This window comes from Harpegnathos saltator, unplaced genomic scaffold, assembly GCF_003227715.2.
Source record: "Harpegnathos saltator strain DR-91 unplaced genomic scaffold, Hsal_v8.6 scaffold139, whole genome shotgun sequence".
Lineage (NCBI taxonomy): Eukaryota > Metazoa > Arthropoda > Insecta > Hymenoptera > Formicidae > Harpegnathos > Harpegnathos saltator.
Genome location: NW_020229916.1, coordinates 740,487 through 762,500, shown reverse-complemented (window position 1 = coordinate 762,500; position 22,014 = coordinate 740,487). Strand labels below are relative to the sequence as shown.

At 51.3% G+C, this 22,014-nt stretch overlaps 1 protein-coding gene across 12 annotated transcripts in view; it reads right to left on the bottom strand.

Moving 5' to 3' along the window:
- dnc (phosphodiesterase dunce) overlaps nt 1-22,014 on the bottom strand; it is a 302,091-nt gene that overhangs the window by 675 nt on the left and 279,402 nt on the right. For 11 of the 12 annotated variants that reach the window (XM_025308093.1, XM_011144618.3, XM_011144619.3 and 8 more), the window contains 5 exons: nt 13,671-13,764; nt 10,564-10,793; nt 4,483-4,746; nt 4,115-4,214; nt 1-3,425 (listed from right to left, as the gene is read on the bottom strand). The exon at nt 1-3,425 is cut by the window's left edge and continues 675 nt beyond it. In XM_025308093.1, coding sequence (XP_025163878.1) covers nt 2,584-3,425; nt 4,115-4,214; nt 4,483-4,746; nt 10,564-10,793; nt 13,671-13,764 — 1,530 coding nt within the window. In that variant the 3' untranslated portion in view covers nt 1-2,583. Of the gene's footprint in view, nt 3,426-4,114; nt 4,215-4,482; nt 4,747-10,563; nt 10,794-13,670; nt 13,765-18,634; nt 18,904-22,014 lie in introns of those variants that run through there. The other variant, XM_019842331.2, reaches the window with a different exon arrangement.

Genomic DNA, 22,014 nt, shown 5'->3' with positions numbered 1-22,014 from the left:
GAAGAAAAAAAAAAACTCAAAGCACAGAAGATCCCGATGCGCAACGGAGACGTTCGACGGCGGAGTCTTCGCACCTTTCGGAGAGGAGCGCGACGGCGGTCGTTCGGCGCTCGAGCGGATTTTCAGTCCTGCTTACCAATCGCGAGCGATCGCCGAGCTGCGAGCGCCGAACAAACGCTCGCGGTTCGGGCGATTTCGCGGGCATACTTCGTCCTCGCACACCTCTCGTCCTTTGCTCCCTGTCGCGAGCAACGCGACGGGACTCCGGGACGTTTTTCTCAGCGACGCTGGAACGTTCGCCGCCAGAAGACGTATTGGTGAGAACCGCACGCTCGTCGACTTAACGACAATCACTTATATTACTCTTTGGTTAAAAACAACTATCGACAGGATTCCTTGCTCGCGTTGTTGTTGCAGTACTGCAGTATTGCGTCCGCCTTGTGTGTCGCGCGTATGTGTGTATATGTGTGTGTGCGAGTGGAAAAAATAGCTCCGTCGGTGTCACGGAATTTTCTGCTACTCCTTTCCTTCGAGACCGATCGAAAACTCATTTGTAGGAACGGAAAGCTCGCTGTTGCCGGTTTCTGCTCGGTCGCGATCGCTCTCGGTTGTGTCAACCGAGTCTTCACGCAGCTGAACGTCCAGACGAATTCTCCGGTTGCAGCGATGGAGAGTTCTCGTCCAGTCCCCATTCGGTCGCACGAACTGAGACACCTTTTTCCGTGCGTGCGTGCGTGCGTGTGTGTGTGTGTGTGTGTTTATACGTGTGTCGTGAGAAAACAACGTCTCGTGCTTCGATAATTAATTTTAACGCAAACTCGAGAGGCCAGCTCTCGCTCGCGGCGTGGCCGCACGCGCGTTAAAATTAATCGTCTTCTCGTCTCAACATCTCCTGCGCTCTTTGTGCTCGTCGAACTTTCTTCCTACCCCTACTCCGTCTGCTCGTCCCCTTTTTTACTTCTTAAATCATAGATGATGGATAATACTCTACGTGTTACACTAGCGTTTCCCTTATAGACACGCGGCTACTTCTTGATTCTCTCGTCTTCAGGTTACTTTCCTACGTCTACAAAGCGAGCATGACGAAATCTTACGATTAATGACAGGTATCCTTCTTTCTCTCTCCTTTCTCTCTAGCCGGTAATCGGGTGGCTAACCAAAACTACCGAATAACCGCCGAAGAACCAAAAGGATAAACGCCTAACTGTAAAGCAGGTCACCATTCTTGCCGTCCGATTTGTGTCTCCTGTTCTCCGTTTCGGCGCCTGTTTCTTCCCGACGTGTGTGTCGTGTGCCCCGAATAACGCGCGACGCTGATCAAGCCCGACATTCGGCCGATACCGCGCATGTTGCGTCCTGAAGAGCGACTATCGATGGACGTTTCGACCGCTCGCGAGAGTCGCGCACCGTCAAGGTGCGACGTTGAGACGACTCTGACGCGTTTACTGCAACGAATTTCGATTGAATTTGTACTCGATGAATTTAGCCGGTGTCTAAACGCGAATCGAAAACTGCGTTGTGTTTTCTTCGTATCGGCAGTTCGCGCGCGTGCTGCTCGAAACGTCCAAGAAGAAGACGGAGACTGCTCGAAGTGTGTGGCCAGTATTGTAAAATGCTTCCGCTAGAATCCATTATATCGTACACTGTTGATATGTTATTGAGGATCCTGCACGTTCTGGAAGAGAGGTTCCCTTCAGCCTTCGACGGCGACCTCTTCGCTCAAACCAAATTGTCATCATCATTCTTCTTCTTCTTCTTCCTTGTCCTCTTTTGCGTACGTGTGTGTGGGTGTGTGTATGTGTGTATGTGTGTGAGAGAGAAAAGAAAAGAACGTCTCGCCGCCCACGCTCGATATATCGCAGACAGCTTCGCTTTCCTTCTGCGCAGGTACTTTGTGAAGAGATTCATTCGCCCCTCCCGGATTGATAGAATTCAATGAGATGCGACCGTCGAGAGAGTCTGCTTTTCCTTAGCATAACGGTACAATAAACGTATCGAAACTGTTCGCTCGACGACTACGACGACGACGGCGACGACGACGACGACGACGACGACGACGACGACGACGACGACGACGACGACGAATCGAGACTTCGCTCCCACGCCGCTGCCTTCGGTCCAGCCGAAGAAGCGCGACGGTCATGACGTAGTTCCTTCTTCCTCTCCTGCTCTTTGCAGTCAAGCTATTAGAAGCTCCTTCCTCGTGTGCCAACAGAACGACTCTCCTCTTTTCCCTTTCTCCCCCTTTTCTCTCTCTCTCTCTCTCTCTCTCTCTCTCTCTCTCTCTCTCTCTCTCTCTCTCTCCTCCCCGTCGTCCCCGTTGGCGCGTCGCACCGACGACGAGATCTGGTCAGCAACGTCGTCGTCGGGACGCGATCTTTTCATCTTCGCCCGTCCAGACGGCTCCCACCGTGCTTCCGCCGCCTCCCGCGGTCCAGCGCGGCCTTCCTAGCCGAGGGCGATCAATAGGTCGATACAAAGAGACCGGCTAGGCGCGGCTAAGTGCGAATGTCACTGACGCACGCGCCACCAGGTCTGCTGCACCTTCTCGTGGAGCTTCCTGCAAATACCGGCGAGCCTCCGTCACATCCCAGCCTCCGCGGCGTTCTCCTCCGTCTCACCGCCCGCGTCCTCACTGGAGAACTCGCCGCCGCCACCGCCTCCGCCACCGCCACCTGGCCCGCTGTCGCTACCTTCCACAGTCTCGCCGGTCTCGTCGCCCTCCTCCAACGTCACCTGGAAGTGTATCCTGTCCGACTGCTGTTGCTGCTGATTCTCGTTCGTCGACTGCTGCTGCTGCTGCTGCTGCTGCTGCTGGTCGTCCGACGGCGGCGACGGTGGTATCATCGACTGGTACCAATCGCGGTTCTCCTCCAGCGTGTCCAGGATATCCTGCGCGTCCGGGTGCACCAGGTCCGCCCAGGTCTCCCAGAGCGGGTGAACGATGTAATCGATGAAGCCGACCTGCGACTTCTCGATGGTGGCGCTGTGCCGGTCACACATGGGGCTGATGTCCATGTTCTGCTCTCGCTCGCGGTCGCCTTGCAGGAAGAACTCCTCCATCAGCAGACCCACCCACCGTCGGTAGAGCGGCAACGGCTTGGTCGGGTTGGACAGGTCGGCGCAGTGCACCAGGTTCTCCAGCACCTGGATGCGGTCGGTGTAATTGTCGAGCAGCAGCACGCCCGACCCGGCGACCTTCTTCGTCTCCACCATGGTCTTGAGGTCAGCCAACAGCGACATGTGCTTCGACATGTCCGTCGAGAGAACCATGTCGATCACCATCTTCCGCAGAGTCTGCCGCTGCTTCTTCGTCATGTTCACGAATATGTCGCAGCCCTCGTTCTGCAGGAGCTTGAACGCGACCGCCAGGTGGTGGTTCTCCAGCACGGACTCGTCGTTGTACATCAGCGCGAGCTCGGAGCCTGGAAAAGAGACAGCGAGAGGTACATCTCTCGTTAGTCGTCTGTGCTTCGGGACGTTATCGGGGAATTGTATTGCGCGAGATAAGGCGCACACGCCGATCTTATCTGGATTCATTGCGACGTATTTCAGATGTTATCTGAGTTTTAAAACTATCATTCTAGTGCGACGTTAGCCCGTTCGCATCATTAGGAGATTTGAAGAACATGTCTGGATCATTAAAAATTTTCCTTCTTCTTTATATCGACGTCGCAAATGTAATAAAACGGAATGAAAACACATTTGCGTTTACTAGTGACTCATTTTCAGCGAACAACACAACTCGCGATTGTTTCTCGGCGTTTATTTCGTCTATTTATTACTTTTATATTCACACATCGTTTGTGTTTCTTTATTTTTTACATGCATTGTAATTTTAATATTTTATATACAATATCGAATATAGCTTTTCTGTTTTGTCGGCTTATTTTAGCTTTTCGCACTAAAATATCTCCCCGTTAATAGAAATAATAATAATAATGATTATCAATAATATATTCATTATTACTATAATATCATTTGTATTATTATTATTATTATTATTATCCGTTTCTGTGTGAGAATAATCAGGAAAAAAATGAATGGACATGCGAATTCGATGGACTCGCATCGGAAAAGTCTCGCAAAGTGGGAGATACTCGGCGATACTCACTTGAATTGATGAGGAACTGATTCGTGAGTCCTGGGTGGTCTACATCATGGATGGTGGCCGCGAACAATGCAGCGGTGATCTCCAACGGCGTGAACACGGACTGCAACACGGCGGTGAAGGAGCACGATTAAGCGAATTAACGATTACATAATTCACGAGGCGTTATCTCGCGCGCGCGCGCGCGCGCGCGCGTTTTCTCCGATCTTGCCATTCTTCGACGTCGCACGACCGAGGCGTACGCAATATCGATATCGCGTTTATCAGAAGAGGCAATATTTATCGGACGCTTCGTTATCTACGTCTCGAGCTGCTCGTGCTCGCGCTCGAACACGTGAGGTAAGGTACGCGCGCGTCTCGACTGTACCAACCTCGAGAGCGGGCGTGTTGAGCAGAGTATGAGTGGACTGGGTCACGTCGGCCGCGTGGAGGCTGTTGTGGAAGGGATTGTCCTTCACGTAGTGATCCTCTAGGGTCATCATGAAGGTGACGAAGGTCTTCGGCGGTATCGCTAGCGACTTGAGCAGATCTCGACTCTGGAAGGCCGTGTACGCCACGCAGGTGAGAGGTCGATTGTTACTGAGCTCACCTATCCTGAAGATGTCGATGCCCCACTTGTCGATGTCCGACAGCAGCTGCGAATCACATGAGAAGAAAACACTAAGAATTACGCTCTCTCGAGAGTCGCGATGATGAACGCGCAAGAAAGAATGCAGACTGCCTTTGAGTAAACGTTACTTATTTCAAGCGCTTTCCAAGTTTATACAGATAGATCTGGAGATTTGGCCCGAGCTCGTCAGCAACGTGAAAACTAGTCTCGAAATTGCTTTCTATTAAAAATCCTATACGCTAGAGAAACTATTGTAGCTTTCCTTGCAAATTGCTATTAGTCTAACTGTCAGCAGAGTTTATCTCCCTGAGAAGCATGGTAACTTTCTTTGGCAAACAGAAAATTTCTCAACAGCGGCAGACTTCAAGTTCTTACAAAATTCTCTCCGCGTGTAAGTTCAGCACTGCGATCCAGAATTGTAAATCGAAAGAGGAGTACTAAATTGAGATCAAAATTCGGTTTGTTTTCTGTCTACAGCATATGACTCTTCTTTAACACTCTTAAAAAAAAAGAATGAATTCTTCTGATGATAACGAGAGAGCTTTCCTCAAATTTCTACTGGAAATATCTCAAGACCATCATCATCATGGGGAAACGAATGTTTCAACATCTTTCCTCTCGGCAGTGTGAAGCGATACTTTTTTCCCCGCTTGCGAGACCCGCTAATCGCACGTTCATTCGGAGGCGACGCGACGTAGCGAAAAATCTCCATTATTATTCAAATATTCATCCTATCAGGCGGCCGCCCGTAGATATCGATTAGAGCAACGAGTCGTCGGACGAGAGACAGGGCTCTGTTTCAGAGCGCGAATTACGGAGGTTCCACGATAACGCCGAGAGGTCGCGGATTATGAACGGCGACGTCACGGTATCTCATTCTCGTTTTATCGCCGAGCGCGACAACGAAATTCGATAAGACCGCGGGCGGAGTCCGGCTTAAGGAAATATTCCCTGGAAACCTCGCCGATACGGCCGGCTGTTTGTAAACACCGGCTAATGTTAATCCAGCGTCATCGCGGTCTCGTTCGTCCCCCCGATCTCTCTCTCTCTCTCTCTCTCTCTCTCTCTTCCTCTCCCGCGGCCGATAATAATCTCCCGACGTGTGGGAAGCGTCTCAAGTCGAGAGCACACCAAACCGAGAGCGCGCTCACGGTGGTGCGTCGACGTGGTGGTGGTGACCCCGACGCCGACGCTGAATCACCATTGCGTGGGCATAAAAATGTCACGGGTCTCGGGAAAGAGTCGTCTGAAGAGGCCATCTAAGGACACGGGTCCGCCGGGCCGCGGAGAGCGCGGGCCGGCAATTTCTCCGAAATTTCGCCGCCTCCTGGAAAAGTAGCGGAAGCTGTCAGGGTGAAATTACTGACGCGCGCGCGATATGGCCGAGATGACGAGGCGACGCGGTTAATGAAGTATCATCACGTTCCTCGGCTGGGCTCGCGAACGTCATCGGGAATAGCGTCGCTCTTCTTGTCGCCGGTATTTACGGAGACGCTGAGAATTATTGGACTTGGTTTCGCCGTCCGTCGCCACGGCGAAGGATACGTCGCTAATCAACCGAGCTGTTCGGGTTATCGACGCCATGCGACCTCGCGCAGCCTGCTGTCGCGTGGTCGATTGAAATACACACGAACGACCTTTGGATTGCGCGCACGGATTTCTAAAATTGCTTTCCAACAGTCCCATCGAGCGGCGCGCACCTGCGCCGTGGCATTGAGAATAAGGAGAGTTTGCCGAGGATTGGAATAAAGCCGGATGAAGATAAAGTTGAGACGTCAACAGGTGCGCCGCGTGATGATCTATCATATCGGAAAAATGTACAGGGAGTTTCGAGAATTTTATATATATATATATATATAGAGAGAGAGAGAAGAGGGGGCAGAGGGAGAAATTGTAGCTTCGAAAAAAGCGAAACTACATGCTGAATCTCGCAAAGGCGCTTCGGCTGGTGAGAAATAGAATTTCCAAAAGTTGAACAATGTCACTCAAATTTTAATCTCTAGTCGCTATTTATACGAATATAAAGCAAAAATTTGTAACGGTGGGCCCAATTGGCGACTAAGATCATAATTTCATTTTGTTTATTCACAAAAAAAGGAGAACTAGACACTTTTCACGAAAAAAGTTGAACAATGAAAATATATAAAATTTGTATCTCAAATCACCACTGGAAAGACTACAAAAATCTCCCGAAGCAACCCCCCCAAGTTTCTGTAGAACTTGCGCATCTTTTCCAACTCTAGCTCGGCCAAGTTACATTAATTATTTCAAATTTTTAATTTTGCCAATCACCGTCGAACACGAGCGGCCTGAGTGCCTAATTTCAGAAAAAACTCGACTGCTAGAAACATCAAAACGCAGTGCTGCATTTCAAAGCCGAGCGAGGACCCGTCGAAAAAGACGAAGCCTGGCGGGATGAGAAGAAGTCGACCGGACTGATAAACCGCTACTTGCTGTCCTCCAGTCCTCGGTCCCCGTGCTGGGTTCGCGGAAGGCGCCGTTCCGGGGACTCGGCGGGTAATCAACGGACTCGGGGATATTTACGGCTTTAATCTCGCTAGTTACGCGCGAAATTGAAATTGCAAATCGCGGGCCTCGCGATGCTGGCGCGTAGAAGAAAACGCGGCGCGCACGTCGACTTGTATATCGCGCTTACGTACGCACCCCGGAAGCAGGGCGAACGGCTCTCGTCGGCGAGAAGCCGAACAGTCAATATGGACTCGAGGCAATCAGCGACGTGGCGCAAACTTTGCGCTCTTTAATTGCTCCGCTCGCAAAACCCACGTTCGTATAATCTCTCTATGAAACATCTAGCCACACTAGGAGGTGGGGGAGGGAGGGAGGGGGGGGGTTGAGAAGCTGAAAGATATAATCTATTTCTCTATCTGCCTCCGTCTAATCCCTGTGATAATATTTCTCTCGACATTTATCAATTCTCCTCTCACAAAGCTCGCTCTCTCTCTCACTATATCTCTCTTCTTTCGCGTCGTACTTGCATGCGTCGTTCTTTGACTTCGCGTTCTCTCTTCCTCCTCCCCTCCTCGTACACTATTCTTGTTACCAGCTTTTGTTATCATCGTTGTGAAAAAACGTTTGTTGGTGAAGTAACAATGATCGTGCTTTCGAAGGACGTCCCCCCTTCCGCTTCTATTTCTACGTATCTTCAATGTCCTTCGATTAATAAGACTTCGGCGATGCGTTGATAAACTTGCGTCTCTTTTCCTTTGTTTATACACACACTTCGCCGTAATCCTTCACACGCGAGCTTCAAGCGTCAAGAAGATAGAAGTTACGTTTTAGGAATTAGATAACGAATGTAACTCATCCATCTATCCCCGTCGCCGGCCTATCGTTTTCTCCGTCGCTCCTTTTTTTCTCACTCTCCTCCCCGCGCAGCACGCTAACGCTTCCGCGAGATCGATAAATCGGCGTAAATATTTATTAGCCGATCGCGGGGTATATCGTCGGCGACGTCCCGTGACCGGCGCTTCGCGGAAGAAAGCCTGGGAATCGCGGGGAGTCCATTCGCGGCGCAGCCGCGCGACGTGGATATCGCGGTGGATTTCGGCGCGGCGCGGATGAAAGCCAGAGACACTGCGGAATTCGCGGCAGTGACGGGAGATTGCGTCAATATCGCGCGCGCGCGCGCGGATCAAAGAGCGGAGAGCAACAATAAACGCGGTGTCACGCCGCCGGGAGAAATAACGAAGGCGCGATAAATCCGCCAAATTCTCGAAGGCTCGAGAGCGCGGCGAGAGCCGGAGACGAGAATCTGCGCGCGGCGCGCAGATTTTTACGTCGCGCCGTCGTACGAAAATCCGTCCTGTTCGCTCGAGAATGACAAGTCGAAATTCTCACCCCATCTTCGGACCTGAACTTGCCGACGTCTGTAGGTCCTGGCGGGCCAATATAACGATCTCATTAATATCGAAAGTAAAGTTCCGCGCCTCGAAATGCTCGAAACGAGCGCGCAATTCGTTATTTGCACGGTTCTGAATGGAAAACATCAGCCGGAATTTCGACTCGCCATCCTGTCCTCTGTTCGTCAATCGGTCGCCGATGGCTGACAAGAGCCAGCCAGTGGCGCGAGAAATTAGCGACGTCCCCCGTTGACGCGCGCGTAGTCCTGACGTTCCTTGGAAGGCTTTAACGCTCGTACGATCGATACGTAATAGCGGATTACACGTACCGCTCTCTCGTTAGGCCACGATTAATGACCGCGCAGTCACATGAAATTAACAGTCGAATAAATCCCGATTCCGGCAAAGCGGTTTAATCAGTTTAGCGTCGCTGCGAGTGGGCGGCTCTATCGTGCCGGCAAACTCCGTCTCGAAAGCCGCCACCGCTCGCTACCTGACGATAACGAGACCGCCGTCTTCGTCGAGGATCGCACGTGGGCGTGCGAGATGATCGTTATATCGGCGAACAACGCCAACGCCAACTTCGCCGAAGCACACAGGCCAATCATGCGTGCAGAGCGGCCGGAGTTTCTGAGTAGGCCGGCGGCGTTTGTCGATCGCTCTCTCTCTCTCTCTCTCTCTCTCGCTGCTCTCGTCGACAATCGTTGTTTGCGTTTCTTGCTTCTCGCTCTCTCATCTCTCTCGAATGAAATTTAATTATCGAGTCTCGATCGAACTCGAACGATCCTCCGCTTGTAATTCTCCGCTCTAAATCGTCGAGTACACGTCGAGGAAAATACTCCATTGCTGAGAATAGCGAGCTTTATTTCCCCCCCCCCTCTCTCTCTCTCTCTCTCTCTCTTCAAGCAACAGTTGCCTCCGACAAAGGGTGCTCGTTAGAAATTTCAGGAAAGCTCATTATCGTGTGACCGAAAGGAGAATTTATGCTCTTTTCGAGAATATTGGAAAGCTTATATTCGCGAGTAATTTAACGGAGAAAATTTGACGAGACGAGCTTTCCCGACAGAGAAGCTTGCGTGTCGAATGTATCCAATGCTTTCCCGAAAGCACACCGCGAAACCGTCCTCTCTAGGCTCCCGTGTCCTCTTTTGCATAAAATTCTACGATTCTACGGGATCGCAAGATTAGTCGAGGAGAGATGCGATTTCTTATATATCTTTAAGCTAGTCCTGTACTTTTCCAGACACCCTGTAGTGTCCGGCGGCAGCTTGCACGTGCCGTTGCGTTGCTCGTGCTTCGAACACCTACGTGTCTACCACTGGGCGCACGTGGTTTGCAAATCCACCACTTCTCACGCCTCTCCGGTGAGATAGACGCGCAACAATGATTTCGAGATAAACGGTATCGTCCGCACATGACGGTGTAATTCCTCAGCCGTTAACCCTGAAGTAGACGCGTGGGCGACGCGTGTTACCTGCGTCACCCGTTCTCCGTTGTTATCTCGTTGTTGAGACTCGCAAGACTACGGCGGCGTCTATGCGATTCTCGCGAGTCATCGATCGGAGAAAATTTCACCGGTGTATATATTCTCTTTCTCCTTCTCGATGAGAGAGAATGTAAATAGATCTTATCGTCTCTTATTATTGTCCCGGGTCAGTATCCTCTGATCCATTATCGCTCTCTAATGCAAAACGACTGTAAAAGCACGAGCCCGGAAAGAAGGAGCTAAGATGGATATACTCAACGTGAAGAAAAAATGAAAAAAAAAAAAAAGAGAGAAAACCGCTGGCGCACCCAGTGCGCCACGCGACCCGGCTCCTCGCGAACGACTCGCTTGTGAACTGCGCTTTTGTGAACCTCCCGGTGCGTTCCAGTTGCCAATCGTCCCGGAATCGAGAAAATGACCGCGGGGAAGAGGAAGAGGAAGAAGTGCGACCATCGAGCGTCGAAGTAGCGAGACATTAAAAGTCAGAGAGGCTTACCTTGCCGAGCTGCTCCTCGTGCGGTGTTTCCACCCCGTGGAGCGGCACGCGTTCCCCGGTGAAGCTATTGGTGTGTGTCAACGGCCGTTTCACGCCGCTGATGTGTGACATCGCGGCAGGACCCCTTTGTGCACGGTCCTTCTTCTTCGCCGCTCGTGCGTCCACGCTGCCGGCCGCGGCGACTGCATCCTCGATTCGCAGGGACGGCAAGTCCAGCTCCTGTTGCTTGTCTGCACGGGCAAAAAGCGGTACGTGCGGTAATGGACGGGCGTTTCGTAATAATTGTAAGGAGAGAGAGCACACCGTAACTATCGCGGATTAATCGGCGTTAACCGTGAACTTGACGCCAGACATTGAACTCTCCGTCCGCTCGTCGCAACAAAGAAGCTCCGCGGTTTTTCCTTCTTTTTTTCTCTTCTTTTTCTGTTGCTTTCCGAGCGTCTCTCCCAGTGCGTTACGACGAGAATCCATACGTCCCCGCGGAATTTACGGCCGACTCGCGCGATCGTATCACCGGCACTCGTTCACCCTGATTTGCATAACGAACTACGATCGCCTGCTCGCCTGCTCGCTCGAGCGAAAAGTAGTAATTAAAAATGCCTCGCTAAAGCGATATTGACGCGCCTCTAATTGTAGCTCAATCGGCGCATTTCTTTATTGCATTTATTATCGATAGGCGGGCGGCGATAATTCACGTCGAAAAGACAACAGCTGACGTTCGTCGTTCGTAACATATCAACGACTCATTCATCTCTTGACTGGCGAGTTAAATTTCGCAAAAATGCTTCAGCCGACAAAAATGAATTTGCGAAAGTTAAGCTAAGGCTTGAAAACATTGCGTCTATGGATCTTTGAAGCCACTGAACATCGAAGTGAAAATTTTTCATATTCGAATTGATGAATTCCATAGCGACTAAAATCATTATTTTATTTTGTCAAAAATCCCAAAATATTTCATTTTTTTTTTTCTTAAGTCGGAATGCCAGCACAGTCGGCAAGAATATTTATTCCGGCAACTTGAAATGCCAGCTGTGCTGCCATGAAAAAGATTTAAAGACAGAGCAATGAAGCAGTTAAGTGCGATGACAACACGAAAGAAAATAAAAATCCTGTGTGCAATTTTTTCAGGAATTTACTAATTAGCTAAGTAAGTATAATTAGTTAAGACGTTGGTAAAGTTGATGGAATATAAAAAAGAAGATTGAAATGCAGTAAATATCTTTCGCTTCGAGAAAAATAGCAATACGTCGAAAAACGTGCGTAATTTTAATGTTTCCTTTTCTCAGCTAAAAAGTAACCGTAAATTTTTCATGATAAATTATATTTATAATTATGCGAGTGCAAAGAGTTGAGGCCGCCCATTTTACATCCGCTATCTCGAATTTTGAATTTTGAAGTTTACCATCGAATAGAGCGACCTTTGAATAACCCAATTTTATAAATATTCATCCGAATATCCGAAGCGGAGAATTGCGTTTCCGCGTTCAGCCTGGCTACTTTTTTATGAACACAGTATTGCATTTTCGCTGATTGGACGGAATCATCGATTGATCGCGAACAAGCAGGATCTTTCGCGGACGCGCAAATATGTTAGTCTGCGCACGGCGTCCTTCCGATTTCTTCTCGCGCCGCGTTGTTATGAGACTTTCGTGTGTGGTCGACGACCGAGGAGAAATTTAATTAAGGCATCGAGCAAACAAAATGAAAAATGTCCACGAAGGAGTTTCGCATCGCGGCAATGGCAGGGATTATTCCGCAAAAATTCGCCTGAGTATTTCATCACCCAAATTAATGCAAATGAAATGAATAATTAACAGCGTTAAATAATTTTCTGACATAATATCCACCGCTATGTAATCATCATTTATAATATCGGTCTTTACAACATCAAACGTCTCATCGTTCGGATCCTCTCTAGTCTCATTTGCAAATTATTATAAAATTGTTGAACGCTACAACATTGGCGACGTCTATTGAGTTGCCTCTGCACTAATTAATTTTGTTGTTGCGCAAATTGTAAGGCTTCATCTCTCATCTTACACAAATATTTCAAATCGTCTAGAGAAATCTCTACGTGATTCTAGCACATTGTTCGATTTGGATTTCCGACGGCTGCGAAGGGAAACGGTGTCTATTGTCGGATCTTCTTGCGTATCGACGCATTCAATCTCAATTTAAGCTTCATGATTCTCTCAGAGGTAGTTTACCTTCGCCTCTAATTAATTAGCGTCCTTATTTAATTAGCTTAATGCATTCATATTTCACTCCTCTTTCCCCTTCCATCTCCGTGCGATCTTTCCCCGCCTTATTTTCCGCTTATCATCGCTCAATTTCCTTCAGAGGAACTTTGCCAGAGCGCGCAAGAAATTTACTCATCCGTCTATCCGCCGTTTCTTATAGCCGCGCGAATTGCAAAGAAAGTAAACGAGCATTACAAAATCGTCGAGACAGACGACTGCTGTTACGACGCGCGTTATATACAAAATACAAAAAGCGGATACGGAACTCGGAGCCCGCGACAAAGCGCGTGAGTGGCGCGCGGGCGACTTTTCGCGGGAATGTCGCCGGGCGATTGTTTCGGAGCCGCAGCCGCACTTTGTGTGTCCCGCCTTAATTATACGTTCTCTCTTTTATCGCAAATGTCTTCCGGTGGGCAGCTCTCTCGAGCTGCTCACAAAGGGTCCGATCGCGATTTTTGCCCGGCAATGATAGGCGCTCGCGCGACCACGGGGGCCGCCGAGCCAAGCCGGGACAAGCCCGGGACAAAGTGAGTCGGGCAGAATGAATGGCCACGGTGGTGGCCGGCTACGGTCTCCTCAAGGGCCTTTAATGCGTAAGAGCGCTCGTTTTATTGCGTCCATAAACCCGCTTCTGGCGACGACCTCGTTAAAACGCGCGCCGTGAGCGCGTATTATCTTCTCCTCTCGCGCCTTCTGCCCGCGGATGTAATTCGCGGAAACGCGAATGTTTCACTTTCGTTTCGTTTCTCGCCACGCGGCGCTCCCCGCTCGGCAGAAGCCCCCGCCCCCCCTTCCTGGCCCCTCGCGTTTTCCGCGTTTGTCGGTAACTCGCCGGCTCGAGTATAACTCGTGACGACGAAAACTTACCGAGGAAGGTGCTGCAGATGTACTCCGAGATCTGGTTCCCGGATTTCGACGACTCCGAGAAGTGCGACAGTTCCTTGTTCAGCATTCTCTTGAACTGCAATCAGAAGGAAAACGAGCGAGGCGATTATTAACGAGAACGAGATCGATCGCTGTTGACCGAATAATCGGCCAGTTTCACTTTTGCTCGCGGCGTCGCACCGCATGTGTGTGTGTGTGTGTGTGTGTGTGTGTGTGTGTGCCGAGTCGCGCGGCCTAACGATTATAATTACAACCGCGTAATTCGCCAACCGATAAAACGGCATCGCGCGTGTATCCTTAATATAAATATGTTTCCCGCCGTGTCTGAAGGTTCTACGGGTTCCACACGGCGAGACTTAGCGAACGCCTCTAGGTCGAACCGGGCCCGAGGATCGATCGATATCTACCGGAGCGCACTTTTCTCTTTATCTACCTCTCTCTCTCTCTCTCTCTCTTTCTCTCCTTCTCTCTGGCTCGCTCTGCAAAACCGGCTTCAGGCCGCGTTCCGGCGATTTACGATTCTCGCGGAATGAATAACGGAAGGGCCCGCTCAGAAGTTAACGGGAGACGCTGAGAATCGCGTGCGAGAGAGAGAGAGAGAGAGAGAGAGAGAGAGAGAGAGAGAGAGAGAGAGATTCCGGGCTTTCAGATGTCTCCCAGGGCAACCGGTGCGAACCTTCACCTCTCGCGCCCTTATCTCGGCGCGAATTTACGATATTTGCACGTATCGCGCGTATTTTCACGCGCGCAAGAGGCGCGGAGAATCACTCCCTCCCCCCCTCCACCGGAGAGGGGGGCAAACAATGGTGCGATCCCATCGTCGTTTCCCGCCCCTTATCAGCCGCTATCTCGCCGCTCGTCGTCTTTGCGCCCGCCGGGGATAAGCGCGGACGTATTCGCGCGAACGTACCTACCGCGGACCTGCAGGAGTAATGAACCCTGGGCGGTGTTATCGCATAACTCCACCGCGTGACATAACACACAGATTAACCCGTCTGTTGGGCGGCGCCAAAGGTGAGATATTTCGGCTCGGCGCTCGCTCGCTCTCTCTCTCTCGTATCGCGCGCGGCGGATCTCCAGATTAATATTCGGCCGCGCTCGAGCAAATAATCGCGGCCGCCGCCCCGTGGATCGTCGAGGACGAGCAGCTTTCCTTCTTCGGCGCTTCCGTTGCGCGTAGGGCCATAAAGATAAAGAGGGGGGGGGTCCCGAGGGGCTAAGTAGGTCACGCGGAGGGGTCTAACGATAAGCGCAGCGCGCGCCTGCGAGTAATAAATCAACGTACTCGCGCCGCGCGTAATAGGATCGTCGCAGGTGCGACGAGCGGCGAGAACGCATACGGGAAATCAGCACGGTGAAGTCTCGGGGGGCGCCAAGAGGTGCGGGAGGAGGGATTCAACCGAAAGTTCAGCGCTAAAAGGAAAAAAATGAGTCGGTGGGTTTGTTTATTGTTGCCGAACCGGCTCGGCTAGTTCTCTCTTCCTCTTTTCTCGCCCGACGAGTCAGCTGCGGCTACTTTCAGCACCGAAAATGTTATCCAGCGACGGAAAACAAACCAGAGAGAAAGAGAGGGAGGGAGAGAGAGAGAGAGAGAGAGAGAGTCGCGGTCAACAGCGATTTGCTCGGAGTGAATCTTCTTGATTTTTCAGCGATGTTGCAGTCAAACTAATACAGCTGTGTGTAATTAAACGTGACAGCGACAGAATAAATAAATTAGTATAATTAAATATGACCGTTTTTAAATACGATGTTGCATGTATCGATATAAATCGTTTCCAACCATCTTTCCTCCTGACGTTTCTACCAATTCATTGTTCGGCGATATTAATTGCTATTCAGATCCGAGTTATTGAAGAAATGTGTGAACCGGTTCTGATAATATTATTATTGAAAGAAGAAGACTCATCCTCCAACCATAGCGTTGCTGAGTAATCCTGTTGAGTCAACGGCATCTTTTCCCATAAAACTTGCCGAAGAACAAGCTAGAGGAACGGCGCCACCGTCAACAATGTTTCGGACGCGCGGTAAGTTTGCTTGGCTGTGACGAAGCCGCGATGACACGATCGCACGCAATTAAATCACGCTCACGAACAGATAAATGACGAGATGGGCGATAAGATTCGACGGTTATCTCACGTTCGATCGGTCTCTTTTACGCGCGTCACAATTTTTCTTTGCCCATTTCTCAGGCCACAGCTTGACGTTGAACAAGAATATTTCATATCACGGGGATGCGATAATTCCCGGGGTAGCTTTGCAGCTGTTCAACAACGTTGAGAAATAAATATTGTTCAAATGACTTAAATTCGCGACGTCATGGATACGCGGTTTTCGAGTAAAGAGATCGTCGTCCCCCAAAAAGGTCCTTCAGAAAAACGGAAGCTACCCCGCTTAGTTTTCCTTAGACCAAGGCGGAGCTTCTTCCGACGATACTGACGAGCGCCTCCCGCGATATTTTCTCATCTGATATCATCAAATCAACGTCTGCGTCACGTGCTAGCGAAAGGGAGAAAGAAAGAAGAAAAGAGACAGCGCCGCGGACGCGAGAAGCGGTCGATCCGATTCTCGCGCGCGCGCGATCGGACAGCCGGGCTAATATGTCACCGAGGCAATGTCAACGCGTTGCCGCTTTGAATTCACCTTTCCGCCACAATTATCAATGAACTTTCATCGAAATGTCGCGCGAAAGGTCACGAGCGGCCGGTGGTCGCTCCTTCGCCACCCGACGCGTTCCCGTCGCAGCTTCTTTTGCGTATTTTTACTGCCGCTTTTACGCGTCGCTCGTTTCGCGCGCTACACGGCGAGATGCGTCCGACTTTACTGATATCGCTTATTTTTACCGGCTATTTGTATAAATATAAAGCGCGAAAGGAGAGAAAGAGAGAGAGAGAGAGAGAGAGAGAGAGAGAGAGCGAGGAAAACGTCATTTCGTGGGAATGCGTCTCGACGGATCGAGGCGGCCGACAGCGACGGTTTCATTATTATGGCAGCGCGCACGAGCCGATTAATTGAGCTCGGCGATTGCTTGACCCCGCGCGATGATATGTCTCTATCTGTCGTATCCCGAGTCTCGCGTTCGGCGATAACGTAATCTGCCGGCTCGTACGTCCGGCTCGGTTATTCGTTCGTTCGTTTGCCCGGATAAACGCACGCGCGCTTTACATCGGCCGCGGACGCCGCAAGGTCTCCTCCCCTCTGATTGAACGCCTGCGTCTCGCGAATGAAGAAAAAGCGGATTCCTCGTCGACGTCGACGAAGGTTGTTGAGAAACGCGCAATCGAGGCTGCGCGGAAAGCTCTCGAGATAGGGTTCCAGAATCGATCGATCGATCGGATCCGTCGATCTTTGCCCGACGCTGCCGTGCAGATCGTGAGATAAGCAGCTTCTGCGTTCTCCTCGCGACCGAGTTCCGACTCGCCGTTTCGCTTCTTATCCGTGCTGTTACAATGGGCGTCTCGACAGTTTTAGCCCGTTTCGCGGAAAAGCCTCTCGAGCATCGATCGGCTGACGAGCGCGATTGACAGCTAATAAGCCGAAGCGATCGATGCCGCGATCTAAAATTAAATCCACGCGATCGATAGCGCCGTTTAAAATCAGACCACGTGGAGTGTGCGCCTACCGTTTTCATAATCGTCCGACAATTTAGAATTCGGGTCACTCGGGGTATAATGGGGGAGAGGGTGGGGGAGGGGGAGGGGGGAGGGGGAAGGAGCGCGTCGCTAAAAATGCGGTTCAACACCGCCATCACGACCGCCGATTGCGGCGAGCTGGTAGTCAAAATTTTGCCCCCCTTCCCCCCCCTCGGCTTAAAGTATCTAACGTCTGTGAATCCTGCAGGATTAATAGGGATTAAAGTGCAGAAACTGAAGTCTTACTGAGCGATTTTGAACAGCAAAAGAAAATAACAATTTGCTACTCGCTACAAATTCGCGGCAAAGTTGCAAATGAAATACAATGAAAAGAGATTGACGCAGGCTTGAGAATATTAAATTAACGTTAAGTGGAAAATTGAGGTCGAAAGTGGGACTAAAATTTCGATTCGGAATGGGGATCCAATTGACACGAAAGCCGGAGTCGCGCGCTCGCGGCGACTTTGAGATGACAGAAAACGCGCCGTTCTAAAGAGAACCTCTCGACAAAGCTGTGAGTTAGACACAACGAAAACAGGTTGACACAAGGTCACTCGAGAGTGTGAAAAATTAGCGTCAAGTGGAACATCGAGGTCGAAAATTTCGTGGCGGGGTGAAAATTTCGACTCGGCTCGGCGGTGAAGCGTTCTCGAGCGGGCGAGCGCGCGCGATCGATCGATCGCGTTTTCCAAAATCCCGACGTGGTACCTTAATTTGCCGGAATTACCGCGCGGCAGATGGCCGCTGATCTCTCGAGGGGCCACTGATAAAATCGAATATCGCAGATAAGCCACGCGGCATATTGCGCTTTCATTTCCAATTGTTTCCCGAAGCAGCTGGAGTCGGCCGGCTAATCCCGCCGCCTCGCGCGCGATCCAACGGGACTGGCGGACTCTCATTATTATGTTATTATTAGCCGTGCTATTCTCGAGCGCGCTTATACGTTCTGTTTTGGTCCTCGGCACTTCAGCTATCTCCGCCGCCTTCGAGAATAGAACGAAACGCCCGAGGGCGGATTTATTCGCCTCGCCGGTGGGCAGCTTATTATAATGATATGCTTTCCTCTTTTAAAACGGAACACAATCTTGTCCTCGTCGTCTGTCGCGCAAAAGTGTCCGTTATCACGCTGGGAATCGGTGTCTAGGCAGAGAAGCTCGACACTTCCCAACGACAAGAGCAAGCAGAGAACTCGCGGGACTCCAGACTCCAGACGAATGCCTCGCCTCGCGGGAAGGTCGACTCGCGTCAAGCGGGACGCGTCGACGTTCAACAAGTCGCGACCGAGCAAGTATCCGAAAAGGAAATCCTCCAATTTACCTGCACCGCCATGATGCTGGCTATAGCTGTGAGATCCGCCAGAGTCCTCAGGTAATTGAAGTACCTGGAGGACTCGTCCACATTGCCGGTCTCCACCTCGGCGTCCGCCTGTCGCACCATCGTGTCCGTCCGAGTTGACGCTTGCGCTCGCGAAGGACGAGAGGACGATTTCCCCGCGGGACAGGAACTCACGAACGCGCTAGGGCCACACTCGACCTCGACCTCGACCTCGACCACAACGACGACGACGACGTCGAGCGCGAGGAACGTTTCCCTTGTGTCACACTGACGCGTGTCACGGCGGTCGTCGGCGACGTCGCTCCTCGATTTCCGCGGTTCCCCCCGACGGGAACCTCTCGACAGGACCCGACGATGTTGTCTCTGACGAGCGATCCCGACCTGGGTTCTCTCACGCAGCGGGGCGAACTATGTATCGCGGATCATTGACGAACTGCTCTGATTCCAGACTCCCGGAGAAAGAGGAAGAGAAAGAGAGAGAGCGGCTCTCCTGCTGCTGTCGCGGGTTCGTCGACTCGGCGAGTCGAGTGAAGTCGCGCGCGCGACCGGGAGCCACGGATGAGCACTTTCTGATTCACCGACACCGTTCACCACACTCGAGGACGTCCGCCTGCGAGCGGCTGTGGCTGCTGCCAAGCCGTCCGACTGCTAAACGTGGTCTACGTGTCTGAATCGTGCCGGCCAGGCTTTTATCTCGGCGGCGCCGCTCCGCGTGTCGGTCTCTCCGTCTCTGTCTCTGTTATTCGATTCCCACCGGCCGCGTCCCTCTCTCCTATGCGTCGGTATCTCTCTCTCTCTCTCTCTCTCTCTCTCTCTTTCCCTCCCTCTCTTTTTCAAGCGGCTCGCGCGTGCCAATGTCTCTCTCTTCGTCCCACTTGAGCGTGCGCGCGCGCGCGCGCGCGTGTGTGTGTGTGTGTGTACTTGTGTATGTGTGTATGCCTACAAGAGAACTACGGGGTGGGGAGCTTGAATTGGAGCAACATACGCGATCGAGAGCCGATGCGTGCAAGTGCAAGTACCACTTGGCGGTCGCATTGCGCTCGTGCGCTCCTCAGAGGCGGACGGACGCAAGTCCCGAGAAGGCGCCTCGATACCTGACCGTGGCCCGAGTCGATTCAGGTTGACTTATTACGATGTTGTCGCTGTGGCGCAAACACTGAGAGAAAGGAGATCCATCTGGGGGCGAAGTTGATGTTCCAAATTATGACAATAGGAATGCGCGTCGGACCAAACTGAGCCGAGATACTTCATCTATTCGTCATTTACGCATTCACCATAGATTGTGCACCGGGAAGAAAGATGGTCTACCAAGCATGTTGTTAATTAAAGTTCGATTCCGACGATTCGACTCGGCTCGATTCGCAGATCGGCAGTGAAATTCGTCGATTCGATCCGACGCGGAAAAGGCGCGCGTCTCCGCCGTCCGTTTGATTGCGAAATGGTTGCCGACGATGAGCGCGAGAGAGGAACGGGATCTTCCGACAGAGAGCCTCTCTCTCTCTCTCTCTCTCTCTCTCTCTGTCTCTCTCCTTGGCTTCGGCCGATTTTCCATGAGAATGTTCCGTACAGAATTTTCTTTCGTCAAATCGAAATCGCGAGCGGACGGCAGAGACGCGCGCGAGTGGAAAGTTTTCCGCGTCGAATCGAGTCGACCAAGTCTCATGCGATCCGGGAACCCAGCAGAATCATCGGAATTGAACTTTTAATTAACAGCATAGTTGCAAACATGGCAGATAAGAGTCAGACGTCGGGTAATTGCGAGCAATTTTAAGCCACAGGAGAACAACAATGTCTGAACGTACGATAACGCACGTGTCGAGTATATTTCTTCGGACTTGCAGCGCACGCGATGATGAGTCAACGTGCCGTGTCAAACTGCTTCGAATCACATTTGGCAGCATCAGAACTGTCCTCTGCCAATTGTGACTAATTCCTCTGAGATAATTCCTTTTAATAAAATTCGAATCTCTCTATCCTTTCCCAATTGTTTAATTCTGCCAGTTGATTAATTCCCTTTGAGAGCCAGAAGTATCGTCTCTCAGCCAGAACTCGACCCCGAGGAGCCTCCCTACCTGCCGGGGTACCCTCAATGCATTTCAATTTTCGGATTCAAGCAGTAAGGATTCGCACTCGAGTCGAGAGCCGAATCTAGGACTCGACTCGAATAGTCGGCGCGCGTCTCTAACGGGGGCGGGAGGTCTATTCTGTTTAGCTGAAACTTCGTTCCTTTCCTCTTCAACGCAAACTTCTACTCCTACTTCATTCTAAAAGTGAGAGCGGCAAAAAGTGCGACCTAGTTGAGCTAAAAAGAACAGACGTGGATTTATGAGCCGCGGGAGCCCGGCCGAGGCGCGCGTCGCGACGACGAAGGTGACACGTCGTGTCGACGAAGGCGACGTATCCGCGCGCGCGGATTCTCAAAGGTCGTCTTCATTAGCGGGAGACTCGTGTCACAGCGCGAATTGCAGACCGCCGGCCTGCTGATCTCTCGCGGCATCCGGCGAAGCAGCAATGTCGCCGCGAAAAAGCCGAAATCCGAGACGCGTTCGGCGATTCGGCGCACTCGAGGATCATCGGGATACGTCGCGGGGTATCAATCAATCAATCGTCGCGCGCACGCCGCTTGACATATGCCAGACTCGCGAAGTCATCATGATAAAATAAAATAAGAAAAAAGAGCCATTTTATCGACCACTCCTCCGCTCGAGTGGAGGGCAACGGGCGAACTCGCCAGAGGAATTCCCGTTGTTTGTGATCGATAGCGACCGCGACCCGCAGGTACCGCTCTGTAAATTTTTTAACATCAGTTATCGTTATTGTTATTACGTGGTGGTAGTTGCGCAGGTGTGTTATGATGGAGAAGACGCGCACGAACGATAACGCCGGGATGACCGACGGGTCGTTGAAAGTCATGAGATCAGACCCTCCGTTTTACCGTTGTAGTCGAGGACGTCGGAGGAACGGCCAGTACTTCCCGGATATCGGCGGGATGAGATCGCGCGGATAAATCTGGACCTAGCAGGAAGGAGGAGAAGGAGAGGAGACGACAACGGAGCTGTCACCGTATTCTTTTGCCAATCGCGTTTTCGCTCTTTACCCCGAAGAGGATTGCGTATCGGAAAGTTTCGCGTTCTGCGTTGGCGAATTCGAGAAGTGGTTCGCGGCTTCCGCGGAAGAGGAGACGCTTCTTCGAAGCGGATCGCTCCTCTTGTCTCGCCCCTCTCCCCCCCCCGCCGGCTCGCGCGCTCAGCTTTTTACTGACCTATTTTCCTTTGTTATTTTTGCGCGCGATAATCGCGGGAACCCGCGGCGAATCGAAGATACATCGCGGCGGCCTTCTGTCTCTCTTTCGCGCGAGAGGC